The sequence below is a fragment of the Myotis daubentonii genome, chromosome 1 (assembly GCF_963259705.1).
Source record: "Myotis daubentonii chromosome 1, mMyoDau2.1, whole genome shotgun sequence".
NCBI classification, from domain to species: domain Eukaryota; kingdom Metazoa; phylum Chordata; class Mammalia; order Chiroptera; family Vespertilionidae; genus Myotis; species Myotis daubentonii.
Genome location: NC_081840.1, coordinates 95,076,749 through 95,091,413, shown reverse-complemented (window position 1 = coordinate 95,091,413; position 14,665 = coordinate 95,076,749). Strand labels below are relative to the sequence as shown.

The window sequence follows — 14,665 nt, the reverse complement described above, 5'->3', positions numbered from 1 at the left end:
ATGGTGCAACCACTGTGAAAAGTTTGGCAGTTACAAAAACGTTAAACGCTGAGTTGCTAAGACACAGAAATCCATTCCTAGGTATATGTACCCAGGAGAATTGAAAACATAAAATGTACACAAAAACTTGTACACAAATAGTCACTGCAGCATTATTCACAATAGCTAAATAGATACAACCCAAATGTCCAATAACTGATAAATGAATGGGTAAACAAAATATAGCATGACTATACAATGAAATATTATTCAGCCTTAAATAGGAAGGAAATTCTAATCAAGGATACAACATGAATGAATCTTGAAAACATACCACTGGTAGTAGCAGTTTACTATCTTACCACTCCAGCCTCCCTAAGGGAGCAAGTTATAATCCTCAGGTTCAAGCCAAATTTTATAGGCAAGGTAGAAAGACACCTGAGGATCAGGGACAAAAGAGATCTTCAAAATGAAAGACTTTTCTGACCAAGCAAAAAGTCCACAGATATATCATTCTGAACATACAAAAACTCAAGGGATATTTCTTCTTGAGAAAATTATTAGAAGATGAACTTCAGCACAACAACAGATAACTAGAGAAACCAGAGAAAGAGGACTGGCAGAGAGCTAAAATGTTTTAAACCTTAAAACTGAGATAAAAACAATGAGGCAGAGTGACAAATTAGAATGTAAATGCTATGTTCCTATTAGGATATGTAATCAACTTAGAAATAAAACACAGAGAAGGAAAATGAAAGAGATGGGAAGTTAGTAAGTCTGCCGTGCCTACTTGTAATGCTGTAAAGTTCAGTATCATTCAAAGCTAACAAATAATACAAGTATAAGCACATTTAAGAGTAAAAAAAAAAATAGCCCTAGCTGTTTGCCCAATGGTTATAGCACTGGCCGGTGGACTGAAGGGCCTCGGGTTCTATTCCAGTCAAGGGCATGTACCTTGGTTGCAGGCTTGATCTCCAGCCCAGGTTAGGCCACCTGCAGGAGGCAACCAATCGATGTGTCTCTCTCACATTGATGTTTCTCTATCTCTCTCTGTCTCTGCCCCTCCTTTCCACTCTCTCTAAAAATCAATGAAAAACATATCCTCAGGTAAGGATTAACAAAAAAAAGAGTAGAGGACAGAAACTAAGATGGCGGCATAGGTAAACACCGAAATTGCTGCCTCCCACAACAACTTCAAAAATACAACAAAAAGACAAAACGGACATCATCCAGAACTACAGGAAGGCTGGCTAAGTGGAAATTCTACAACTAGAAGGAAAGAGAAAAACACACTGAGAGCCAGAGGAGCTGCGGAAGTAAAGTGCAGAGGTACAGAGGCTCGAGCGCGCGGAAAGGGGCTGGCACCTGAGGACACGGCTGTCTTTTTGAATTGGGAGGGAGTCACAAGCTCCCCACTGCTCTGAACTCCGGTTCCGGGAAGTCTCTGGGGACCCAGGACTCATACGGGGAGAAACTGGACTGTCTGGCAGCAGGCAGAACTCTGAACTTGAGGGCGGCTTTCCCTCAGAGGTGCTTGCAGCGATTAAATTACCAGGACACTGAGACGCGCGGCCCCTTAGGGAAGGGCTGAGGATCAGCCATAGCTGCTTGCTCCGCCCTTTGATTCCGAGACCCCGCCCCACCCAGGCTGCGGCAGAGGCTTTTGCATATGAATGCCCTGGCCCTTTGCAACCTGAAAATTACCTAACAAACTGCAGCTGGGACAGACAGACCCAGAACTTCCAAGAGAAGGCCCAAGGCCCCACAGCAGCTTGCACTGCTTCACAGCTGGGCCTCATCAGGGCACCTCCAAACTCCAAAAAAGGAAGGGGAATCTGCAGTTCTCTTCGTAGCTCCTGCTGTGTAACCTCAGGTAGAGGCTAAATTAGCACCTCCTTAGATCCAAGAGCCAGTGTACCCAGTGGTCAGAGGGGGATCATCCAGATTACAACTCCTCAGCTCCATAAGGGACACACTCGGGGAGCAGACTCAGGGAGCACCAAAGCCCCACTGAAGCAAGTTTTGCCCCAGAAGGGTGCCTTCAGCACAGAAGTTCTCCCACTGCAGACACAGCTGATTCTCACTGCAAATTGGCCTGGAGGTCAATTCCTCCCAGTGATACCAACTACAATCAAGGCTTAACTACAACAAGACTGTGCACAAAGCCCACAAGGGGGTACACCAAGAGTGTCCACCTCAGGTAACTGGGGAGGCTGAGCCACTGGGCCCTACAGGACACCTAGCACACAAAACCAATCTATCAACACAGGGAAGCATAAAAAATGCGGAGACAAAGAAACAGGTCACAAATGACAGAAATGGAGGAAAGCACACTACTGGATATAGAGTTCAAAACCACGTTTATAAGGTTTTTCAAGAATTTTATGGAAACCGCCGATAAATTTAGTGAGACCCTGGAGGATATGAAAAAAGACCAACTAGAAATTAAGCATACACTGACTGAAATAAAGAATAATATACAGAGATCCAACAGCAGACAAGAGGATCCCAAGAATGAAGTCAAAGATTTGAAATACGAAGAAACAAAAAATACCCAACCGAAAAAGAAAAAAGAAAAAAGATTCCAAAAATATGAAGATAGTGTAAGGAGCCTCTGGGACAACTTCAAGCGTACCAACATCAGAATTATAGGGATACCAGAAGAAGAGAGAGGGCAAGATACTGAAAACCTATTTGAAGAAATAATGACAGAAAATTTCCCCTACCTGGTCAAAGAAATAGACTTACAAGTCCAGGAAGCGCAGAGAACCCCAAACAAAAGGAACCCAAAGAGGACCACACCAAGACACATCATAATTAAAATGCCAAGAGCAAAAGACAAAGAGAGAATCTTAAAAGCAGCAAGAGAAAAGCAATCAGTTACCTACAAGGGAGTACCCATACGACTGTCAGCTGATTTCTCAACAGAAACCATGCAGGCCAGAAGAGAGTGGCAAGAAATATTCAAAGTGATGAATGCCAAGAACCTACAACCAAGATTACTTTATCCAGCAAAGCTAACATTCAGAATAGAAGATCAGATAAAGAGCTTCGCAGGTAAGAAAAAGCTAGAGTTCATCACCACCAAACCAGCATTATATGAAATGCTAAAAGGTATTCTTTAAGAAGAGGAAGAAGAAAAAGGAACTCTTACCATTTGCCACAGCATGGATGGAACTGGAGAGCGGATAAATACCACATGATCTCACTCCTTTGTGGAATATAATGAATAACATAAACTGATGAACAAGGACTGATCCAGAGATGGAGAGGCATTGATTGGACTGTCGGGCCTTGGAGGGAAGGTAGGGGAGGGTGGGGGTAAGGGGGAAAGATCAACCAAAGGACTTACATGCAAGCATATAGGCCTAACCAATGGACACGGACAACGGGGAGGTGGGGGGGGGGGGAGGGCATGAGTGGGGGGGAGGGGTAGAGGGTAACGTGGGGATAAGGACACATATGTAATATCTTAATCAATAAAAAATATATTAAAAAAGAGTAAAAAATATATTAAGGAAGATAACATTATTAATTAAAATCAGATGGGTGAGAAGAGAGAAAAAAGGGGAGGGAACGTAGGCTACTTTATCATCATACTCATGGTGGCAAACAGTAAGACTGTATAAACCTTTACTAAACAAACCTGTAATCATGAAAGTAATTACTCAAACAAATATAGAAAAACCATCCTAAAATCAGAAAACATATAAACCTACATGTAAGATAATAAGTAAGACAATACAAACAGATCACAGACTTTAAAAAATTAAATTGAGAAGACAAATAATATAACAGAACTCAATTCTTATCTGTCTTAGTAAAAAAATGTAATAAATAGTCTAACTTATAAGAAACATTTTCAGAATGGATCTCAAAGTAAAATTCAATTCAATAATATACAAAAGACTCAACTAAAATAAAGTGATTATAAAAGACTGAAAAGGGAAAAAGCATACCAGAATGAAGAAAAAAAAAAGGCAGAAATCCATAACCTGAATACCAGGTAAATAAGTATTCAGGCCCAAAAAAGAATTAAATAAGACAAATAACACTTTATAATTAAAAAAGTGTGAGATATGTTTTACTTCACATAGCAGTTACCAGAAGAAACAACACATATCAATTGTATTCGTCTTCTATTCATCTCTCTCAGCCCATAACCCCAGCAAATGGACAAAAAAAAGGGCAAGAAAACACAAGACCTTAATAAAATAGTTACTTAATAATGTAAAACTGCCTGATCAATCCATTTAACTCTACAACATGAAACAAAGAATGTAACCTTTTAAAAATGTGCTCAGAGAGTATTGATAACAATTGACACTTTAATAGGCCACAAAGAATTTCAAAAAATTTCAAATTGAGTAAAAACAATTAAAGAATAGTACTAATTAGAGAATTAGTATTCTCTATTGAAGTGCAAAAAGTATGTAAATTATTAACCAAGTCAGAAAACAAAACAAGAAGCCCCACTATCTGGAAATTTCAATTCTCTCTCAAACATCTCATTAGGTAACCAAAATAAATAGGTAAATAAAAATTTTAAAATAAAGAAACTAAAATTGGAGAATTTCTAGAAAACATAAACACAGAAATCACCCCATGTCAAAACTAAGAGATACAGCTAAAACCATGCTCAGAGGACAATATATTAAACTAGGGGCCCGGTGCACGAAATTCGTGCCCTGGGTGTGTGTGGGGGGGGAGTGTCCCTCAGCCCAGCCTGCCCCCTCTCACATACTGGGAGCCCTCAGCGTTGACCCCCATCACCCTCCAATCGCAGGATCGGCCCCTTGCCCAGGCCTGACGCCTCTGGCTGAGGCGTCAGGCCTGGGCAGGGGACCCTCATTTCCCCCCATCACTGGTTCTGCCCCCAGCCCAGGCCTAATGCCTCTGGCCCAGGCATCAGGCCTGGGCAGGGGACCCCCAGACCCCTCCGATTGCTGGCTCTGCCCCTTGCCCAGGCCTGATGCCTCAGCCAGAGGCGTAGACCCCCATCACCCTCTGATCACCTGATCGGCCCCTTGCCCAGGCCTGAGGCCTCCGGCAGAGGTGTCAGGCCTGGGCAGGGGACCCCCAGCTCCCCGCGGTTGCAGGCGTCCGGCTCAGGCAGCGGGGACCCGCAGCTGCAGCAGCCCCGCGATCGTGGGCTCCGCTTTAGGCCCAGGCAAGGGACCCCTAGCTCCTGGGACTGCCAGCTTCGACCATGCCCAGCTCCCATCGCTGGCTCCACCCCTACTTCCTGCTATCACTGGCCAGGGCGGCAAAGGCGCCTGATTCTCCGATCATGGCTGGGGGGCAGGGCAAAGGCGGCCCTGGGTTTCCGATCACTGTCAGTGGCAGGGGGCTTCTTCCTGCTTTCCCTTTCGCCTCCCTGCATTGTGCCTACATATGCAAATTAACCGCCATCTTATTGGCAGTTAACTGCCAATCTTAGTTGGCAGTTAACTGCCAATCATAGTTGGCAGTTAATTTGCATATAGCCCTGATTAGCCAATGAAAAGGGTATCGTCGTACGCCAATTACCATTTTTCTCTTTTATTAGTGTAGATATCAAAAAAGGAATAAAATAAATGAAAGAAGCTAAAAAAGAAGAAATTAATCAAGACAAAGCCAAAAATAATAAGTAAGAAAATAGTAAAACAGTAAATATATAAACAATAAACCCAGAAACTGTTTTTCTTTCTTTCTTTTGGTTAACAAAAATCTAAAATGAATAAGCTACTAGCTAACATAAAATCAAGAAGAGAAAAAAAAGGGGTAAGTACAAAGCAACATTGTAATGGTAAAGATTGGAATGTCCAAAATAGTTAAATATAGTACATACATAAAAAGAAACAATGTATCTTTAAAAGAACAAGGGAAATTATGTATTGATCTGAAAAGATCTCCAAGCTATATTGTTAAGTGGAAACAGTAAAGTTCAGATTAATAGGTACAATAAGTTGCCCCTGTGTAGAAATCAGGAAATATAAAAATCTATAATTGCATTTTCCTTTCCTAGACGCAAAAGAAACTTTGGAAGGATACAAAAGAATCAAGATAGTGGTTTCCTATTGGGAGGAGTAGAAATTGGGTAGATGGGGAGACAAGGACAGAAAGAACACTTTTCAGCATGTAATATTTTATACTTCTGGGTTTTGAGCCCTATGGGTGTATTACTTATTTTTCCAAATTAATTTTTTAATTTGCATATGACTAACATAAACTCATCAAATATTTTCAAACACTTAACTTGGTACAAAACACTACACTTGGTGTTGGGGATGTACAAAATGAAAAGGTCTAGTTTTCTCTTTTAAAGAGCTTATAGTTTTTACAGTTTGGTAGGGAGATAGGCACAAACCAACATTGTGGTATTTCTTCATATGAAGACAGGTTGAAAGTGCTATAAAAGAGCACCTATATCTACATAAAAGATATAAAGACAATTATTCAGCGAAGATGAGTATTACAGTAGGTCCTCGGGTTACGTCGGAGATTCATTCCTACTACATAACGCGATTTTTGCTGTAAGTCGGAACCCACCTACATAAGCACCTACATCACTTACATGGAGCACATACACAGCAGAAATGAAGTGAAACAGTAAAAATAATTTAAAGGAAAGATAACAATTCCTGACCTTTATTAGTGGTAAATAATAAAAACATAAAGCACATATGTACATACATCAAAATGACAGAACTTTTTTTTTTTTAATAAATACTGTAAATGGGAGGTGGCAACGTAACCACGAAACGATGTATGTCGACGTAACCCAAGGACTGCCTATATTTAGCTCTGATGCTAAATAAGACTTAAAGGCTGAGCCAGAGATTTTCAGAATAATAAAAAAGGATATCCCACAAATAGAATAGAAAACAGATTCGTGGAAGTAGAAAGAGCAAAGGGTAGTCAAGAAAATCATTACAGATCAGGATTTTGCAAGAGCAAGAGTGGCTAGAATTAAGACGGAAGGAGCTGAAATGTGGCATTAAATATCATCTTCTAGGTGTCAGGCAATGTGCTAAATGCTGGAGATAAAGAAGAAAACGGCAAAAAATAAAATAAAATAAATAAACAGGGCCTATTTCCTGCAGCTTATTCTAGATGTCAATGTCCAGAGAAACCAAGAAAGAAGTTTTGCAGTAAATTGATACCAAGTCTCTGGCTCTTACACATACTGTTGCCTCTATCAGAAATGCTCTTTCAACATTCTCTTTCTTCATCCGCCCCTAGTCTAGATAATTCCTTTCTCAGAACTCAGATTAAATGCCCTTGTTAAGGCCCAGCAGGCGTGGCTCAGTGGTTGAGCATCAACCTATGAACCAGGAGATCACAATTTGATTCCGCTCAGGGCACATGCCCAAGTTGTGGGCTCAATCCCCAAGGCAGGGCATGCAGGAGGCAGCCTATCAATGATTCTCTCTCATCACTGATGTTTCTATGTCTCTCTCTCCCTCTCTGAAATCAGTAAAAATATATTCTAAAAATATTTAAAAAATAACTGCCCTTGTTCCAGGCAGCTTTCTGTCACCCAAGAATAAATCAATCAGTTCCACTTGCTATATACTTGAAAGCACACTGTGATTCTTCTTGGTAATTACACTTAGGCTTCTTTATCTTTCTATCCAAACTATAGTCTGCATGAATACAAGAGTCAAACCTCTCTTGTTCACCACTGTATCTAAAGCACTAATCACAGTATACAGCAAACCCTTAATGCAGCGATTTTTCAACCTTTTTCATCTCATGGTGCACATACACTAATTACTAAAATTTTGCGGCACACCAAAACATATATTTTTTGCCAATTTGGTAAAAAAAAAAATTGTATAATTTTGATTCATTCTCACCAGACAGCTATTGTTGTGTTGGCTGTTGTCATTTTGTTATTTGACAATCTAAGGGAAAAGAGGTCAGTGTCCCTGACTAGTCAAGTATTGAATGTTTTGTTGTAAAAATTCTTGCAACACACAAGTTGAAAATCACTGTCTTATTGAATTAGTCAATGAGTGAAAAAATTTTAGAACACAACCCTGCTGGTGTAGCTCAGTGGCTGAGTGTCAACCCAGGAACCAAGAGGTCACAGGTTTGAGTCCAGGTTAGGGCTCATGCCAAGGATTGCAGGCTCGAACCTCAGAGTGGGACGTGCAGGAGGCAGCAGATCGATAGATGATGTTCCTGTCTCATCGATGTTTCTACTTCTATACCCCTCTCCCTTCCTCTCTAAAAACCATTTTAAAAATATTTTTTAAAAAGTTTAGAACACAACTTAATCTTTCCTGATCACTTAGGCTGATGTATAAGAAACCTAAATTAGCCCTGGCTGGGTTGCTCTGTTGGAGCATCGTCCAGTACACCAAAAGGTTATGGGTTCGATTCCTGGTTGGGACACATACGGGAGGCAACTGATCAATGTTTCTCTCTCACATCGATGTTTTTCTCTCTCCTTCCTCTCTCTCTAAAATCAAATAAATAAAAAGTTCTCGGGTGAGGATTTAAAACAACACACCAAAAATCTAAATTATTATATGTATACATTTCAGATATGTAAGACTATGTGGTTTCTTACTCATGGCTCCAGAATGTTATACATCCATTTTAAGTACTTGTTATCTTTATTTTTTCTCCTCTCAAACTATAAATTGTCACTTCCTACTACTTTCAAGGCTCTGTTTTCTAGCAGATTCCAATTACTTCTAATTTGCAGAAATCTGCTAAGCCAAAAGCAGATAAATTCAGCTATAAAGAAATAACTGGCGTAAGAACCAAACAGTAGTACATAGTTTTTGAGAACTTTTTCTTTTGGAGACGGAAGCAGGCAATGGTGGAGTAGAATGAAATGGGGATACAAAGAAGCAAGATGCTCTTTTGTAAGTAAACTACTTAAATATTATTGCATGATTTCTTTTGTTAACAAAGCCTTTTATTTTTGCTAACTTTGGTTTATTCTGTTAAATAATTCCAGGCGACTATTATACATGTTTCTGCATTCAAATAAAACAGTTGAGCCCTGACTAGTTTGGCTCAGTGGCTAGAGCGTCGGCCTGTGGACTGAAGAGTCCCAGGTTCGATTCCGGTCAAGGGCATGTACCTTGGTTATGGGCACATCCCCAGTAGGGGGTGTGCAGGAGGCAGCTGATCAATGTTTCTCTCTCATGGATGTTTTCAACTCTCTATCCCTCTCCCTTCCTCTCTGTAAAAAATCAATAAAATATATATTTTTTTAAAAAAACAGTTGAACAGAAAAATATGAAGGTAAAAAAAAGCATTATTTGAAAAAATTTGGTCCAAGATAATGAGGAAAAAGATATTTCCTCAATTCAAAATGCACTTTTTCCCATTTAAAAATACTGGGTGTGGCAAAAGGTTTACAGTTGTTCATATGGAAAATAATACAATTATAAATAACACAAGAATAAACTAGGTGTTTCGTGTACTCATAACTATAAACCTACTTTTATGTGTAAGAAAGTGAAATATGCTTCTTAATCAAAGCCTTCAAAATGGCAATATTTTTCTCTCTTGGTTGCACATAAAATAATGGTACACTTCATAACTAATAGCATCTTGCATTTGATGAAATATAATATATAATTTTATGTAATAAAAACATTCATCTTTTTTACTTTCTCAACTAGATAACTGTTATCTACTCATGATATTAGCACATTCCATTTCCCTTTCCCCACTAAAATAAAAAACCTAATGCTCATATTAATGATGTTGAGAAGAGATAAAAACCAATATGAAAGAAAAAAGAAAAGCAGTGATTTGGTTTTACTGAGAAATCTTACCATTAAAAGGTAATGGGCCCCTATTAATGAATGAACCAAATTAAAATCTTGCTTAAGAAACCTTTAGTAAAATCCCTTAGAATTCTTATCTTTTGTATCTATCTTGGCTATGTTACATATAGTAATCATAATAGTTAACAAAATTCTTTAATTACTTATTGTTGAACAAACAGAAATAAATCTTCTCTGGGTTCCTAAGGTGAAAAATCTTAAGTGGTCCTAAAATTTGCAGATGAAGTAAGGCATTTAATTTAGTGTAATTTAGAGCATTAGAATTCTCTAAACACATAATGCACACAACTGAATATACTACTTGAATTCTCAGCAACACATGCTAATGTGACTTCCAATTCTAAACTATCATAACTACAAAATAACTTGAATATTTTCATTTAAATACAACAGCAAGAACTGAACACATTCAATTAGTGTGATCTTTACACAAAATAAAACTCTCCAAAAAACTTATATACCATTTATTATTTTTTTTCTCCTCAGAAGCAAAAATGTAGACCAACTGCTTCTAGCAAAGATGATCATTTCTCTTAAAATAGGTTATATTTTCTCTTAAAATAACAGGAAAGCATCAGAAGAAATATTTCCACTTAGAGCTAATGACAAAAAGAACAAAAATCAATGAGAAACAAGTTATAGAAAATATGCTAATAATGTCTATTGACAAGGAATATTTTTAAATAAGTAACTAAATAAAAACTTTGATCTTACAATCATCACTGCAAGTAAAAACACTAAAAAATGACTCTTTATTTTAAAAAAATACCTACCTTTGCCTGGGAACTATAAAGAGTGCCCGTACCAACTTCTTCCTATTTGCTTTTGTGTTCATGTTCATGCAAAAATCCATTGCTGCCTATAGGAGAAAAAGCAAACTTTTTCTTAAAAAAAACAACAACCTTTATTTAGCTACTAAAAACAGAAATCCTGGTGCTACAATGGATTTCCACTTGTTCCTAAACGTTTCAAATGGTTTTAAAAGACTAGTATTATAAGCATATCCCAAACTAAAAGATCACTGAGCTTAAACTCCTCTGTCCATATGTATCTCAAAATATATGTTTCATAAACTTTTAAATTGCAACCTAGTGTTAGAAAAAGAACTTCGAGTGGTTAGATTGATGATCATGCAATGTTTGGCAAATAATTACATTAAATGCACAATCAATGCTTTAACCTCATTAAAGTTAAATAAATCAGTGTTGATATCAGAAAAGTTTTCTACAAGGACAGTTACCAGGAGCCAAATAGGTTACTAATACTAAACCAGATAATCAAAAAGGAATAAAGATAAAGTAGGTTAAGAGAGCCAAGCATAGATTATTCCAAGAAACATGTAAGAGTAAGTGCCTCGACAATTACTGAAAGGTTCGGTGTCAGCAATCAGATTTAGTAACTTAATTAAACAAACCATATCACAGGACTGTAATAAATACACACAACTGTTATTTAGTATAGTACTCCACTCTTCTATATTTTAATAACAAAAATATGTTCAATATTTCATCAACATGTCTAACATCTAATATTTGTGTAAAAGAACAAAATAAATCCAGAGACAAAAGGATGGAACAGACTGAAGAATCTGGGGGAAGGCGGAGGGGGAGGGAGGATGGGGCGGACGGGAAGGAGAGATCAATCAAAAACTTATACACATATATGCATAACCCATGGACACAGACAATAGTGTGGTGAAGGCCTGGGGCAGGGGGAGGGGATGGGCTAGAAAAGGTCAGTGGGGGAGAAAAGGGATTTTCTGTAATACTTCCAAAAATAAAGATAAATTTAATATTAAAAATAAAAAAGAAAGTCTAAGAGAGGTATATGTTCTGGGAAACCACTGGAAAACAACAATGCGAAGTAACTGGTATTTTTTAAATGTAGGCATGCATATTTTTTAATTTTTAAAAAAATATTCAGTATAGTTGGTTTAAGAAAATAACAAATTTGTTATACTTTAAAAAGGACTATACTATGAACAAATATCCTTTTGGGTTTCTCAAATATTTTCCTTCCATAGACTCACATGATTATTTTATTATTCATACCAATCTTTAGGTAGATTTGAAGATCAGATACAAATAAAAGATTCTCAGATTTTCCTGAATTGGCGTTCTACCCTTTACTATAGATGATAATATAATAAAACACCTCCCATTTGGTTAAAACTTCTGATGAAATAAATAGCACAACTGAAGTTGATAAGGCTTAACTTAGGAAACCAGCTCACATTGAAAATATCCACCAAGACTAAAACTTTAGATCAATATTAGTCGAGAGCAAAATCTATTTAATTTTTTCTTCTGCTTGTAAAGGAAATGTAATAAATGTCATTGAAGCTTACATTTTATAACATTAAAGATTATGGCTAATAAGAATAACAAAGAAAAACTAAGAATTCAAGCAATTCACTCAAAATAAAAACTCTGGATCTACTAATAAAAATCCCAAAGGTCATGTATTCAGATAAGAAAACTGGAAAAACTTCAATCTTACACACACACACACACACACACACACACCAAAAGAAAAAAGAAAAAACAACTTGCATATCAACATCTTTAAAAAGTATATTTAAAAAAAAATGATAATGACTAATAATGGCCTAGGTTTCAACATCATTAGGAAACACAAAAAATAAAAAAGTACTTCAATAACTATTTTAGATATTATCTTTTAAATATACATATACTCTGCATAATATAAGTAAATTTTATAAAAATAGAAGTCAATAAACACTTTTCCTGCCATGATAATCAAAGGCCAGTTAGATGAAAAACAAACAAAAAACAGAAAACCACTATAATGTTCAAAACGCTCCATAGAGTAAAAATTCGTAAGGGTATCAATGCCTGGTACATACAATAGGTGTTCAATAAATGTGTTGGGATATGTAATACTCTTTGTAATACTTTAAGCGTTAAAACAAAATAAAATAAAAAATAAATAAATGTGTTTGGTAAAAGACTACAGGAGTGAGAAAACTGCCAGAATTAATAAATCTGAAGAAATTTAAAAAGGAAAAAAAAAAGCTTCACATGTATATTAACTCTTAGATTTAACTGGTTCTGCCCTATGGGGAGAAATGAAAGCAAGAGATGCCTATACTGGTGCTGTCTATCTGCTTTGGTTACAACTGCTGCTTGACAACTCAGTAAAAAGTTTTTCAAAATCCTGTTTCAAAATGTTTTAGGTAGAGAGAAACCAAGATGGCGGCATAGGTAAACACCTGAAATTGTGGTCTCATACAACCACTTCAAAAATACAACTAAAAGATAAAACAGACATCATCCCGAACCACAGGAAGGCTGGCCGACTGGAAATTCTACAACTAGAAGGAAAGAGAAAAGCACACTGAGACTTAGAGGAGGTGCAGAAGTAAAGTGCAGAGGTGCGGAGGCGCAAGTGGAAAGGGCTGGCAACTGAAAGCGCGGCTGTCTTTTTCAATCAGGAGGGAGACACAAGCTCCCGACTGCTCTGAACTCCAGTTCAGGGCGAGTCTCTGGGGACCCAGACTCATACGGGGAGAAACTGGACTGTCTGGCAGCGGGTGGAACTTGAGGGTGGCTTTCTCTCAGAGGGCCTTGCAGCGATTACTGTGGGACACTGAGACGCAGGGCCTCTTAGGGTAGGACTGAGGATCAGCCATAGCTGCTTGCTCCGCCCTGTTGATCCCCTGAGACCCCACCCCACCCAAGATGTGCGCAGAGGCTTTTGCATATGAAAGGCCTGGCCCTTTGCAATCTGAAAATTACCTAACAAACTGCAGCTGGGTCAGAGACCCAGAACTTACAAAAGAAGGCCCAAGACCCCACAGCAGCTTGCAATGCTTCACAGCTGGGCCTCATATGAGCACCTCCAAACCACAAACAAAGAAGAGGAATCCGCAGATCTCTCCATAGCTCCTGCTGGGTAGCCTCAGGCAGAGGCTAAATTAGCACCTCCTTAGAGATCCAAAAACCAGTGTACCCAGTGGTCAGAGTGGGACCATCCAGATTATAACTCCTCAGATCCATAAGGGATACACTCAGGGGGCAGACTCAGTGAGCACCAAAGCCCCACTGAAGCAAGTCTTGCCCCAGAAGGGTATCTCTAGCACAGAAGTTCTCCCACTGCAGACACAGCTGATTCTCACAGCCCACTGGCCTGGAGGTCAATTCCTCCCAGTGATACCAACTACAATCAAGGCTTAACTACAACAAGACTGTGCACAAAGCCCACAAAGGGGTGCACCAACAGTGTCCACCTCAGGTAATTGGGGAGGCTGAGCCACTGGGCCCTATAGGACACCTAGCACAGAAAGCTACTCTATCAACACAGGGAAGCATAAAAAATGCAGGGACAAAGAAACAGGTCACAAATGACAGAAATGGAGGAAAGCACACTACTGGATATAGAGTTCAAAACCACACTTACAAGGTTTTCCAAGAATTTTCTAGAAACCACTGATAAATTTAGTAAGAACCTCAATAAGTCTAGTGAAACTGCCGATAAATTTAGTAAGACCCTCAAGAAATCTAGTGAGACCCTTGAAGTTATGAAAAAGGACCAACTACAAATTAAGCATACACTGACTGAAATAAAGAATATTATACAAAGTTCCAACAGCAGACTAGAGGATTGCAAGAATCAAGTCAAAGATTTGAAATACAAAGAAGCAAAAAACACCCAACCGGAAAAGCAAAAAGCAAAAAGAATCCAAAAATATGAAGATAGTGTAAGGAGCCTCTGGGACAACTTTAAGCGTACCAACATCTGAATTATGGGGATGCCAGAAGAAGAGAAAGAGCAAGATATTGAAAACCTATTTGAAGAAATAATGACAGAAAACTTCCCCTACCTGGTCAAAGAAATAGACTTACAAGTCCAGGAAGCGTAGAGAACCC

The 14,665-nt window shown here is 38.3% G+C and overlaps 1 protein-coding gene across 9 annotated transcripts in view; it reads right to left on the bottom strand.

Moving 5' to 3' along the window:
• UPF2 (UPF2 regulator of nonsense mediated mRNA decay) overlaps positions 1-14,665 on the bottom strand; it is a 124,358-nt gene that overhangs the window by 63,813 nt on the left and 45,880 nt on the right. For all 9 annotated transcript variants that reach the window (XM_059711433.1, XM_059711442.1, XM_059711461.1 and 6 more), the window contains exon 8: positions 10,550-10,635. In XM_059711433.1, coding sequence (XP_059567416.1) covers positions 10,550-10,635 — 86 coding nt within the window. The remainder of the gene's footprint in view (positions 1-10,549; positions 10,636-14,665) is intronic.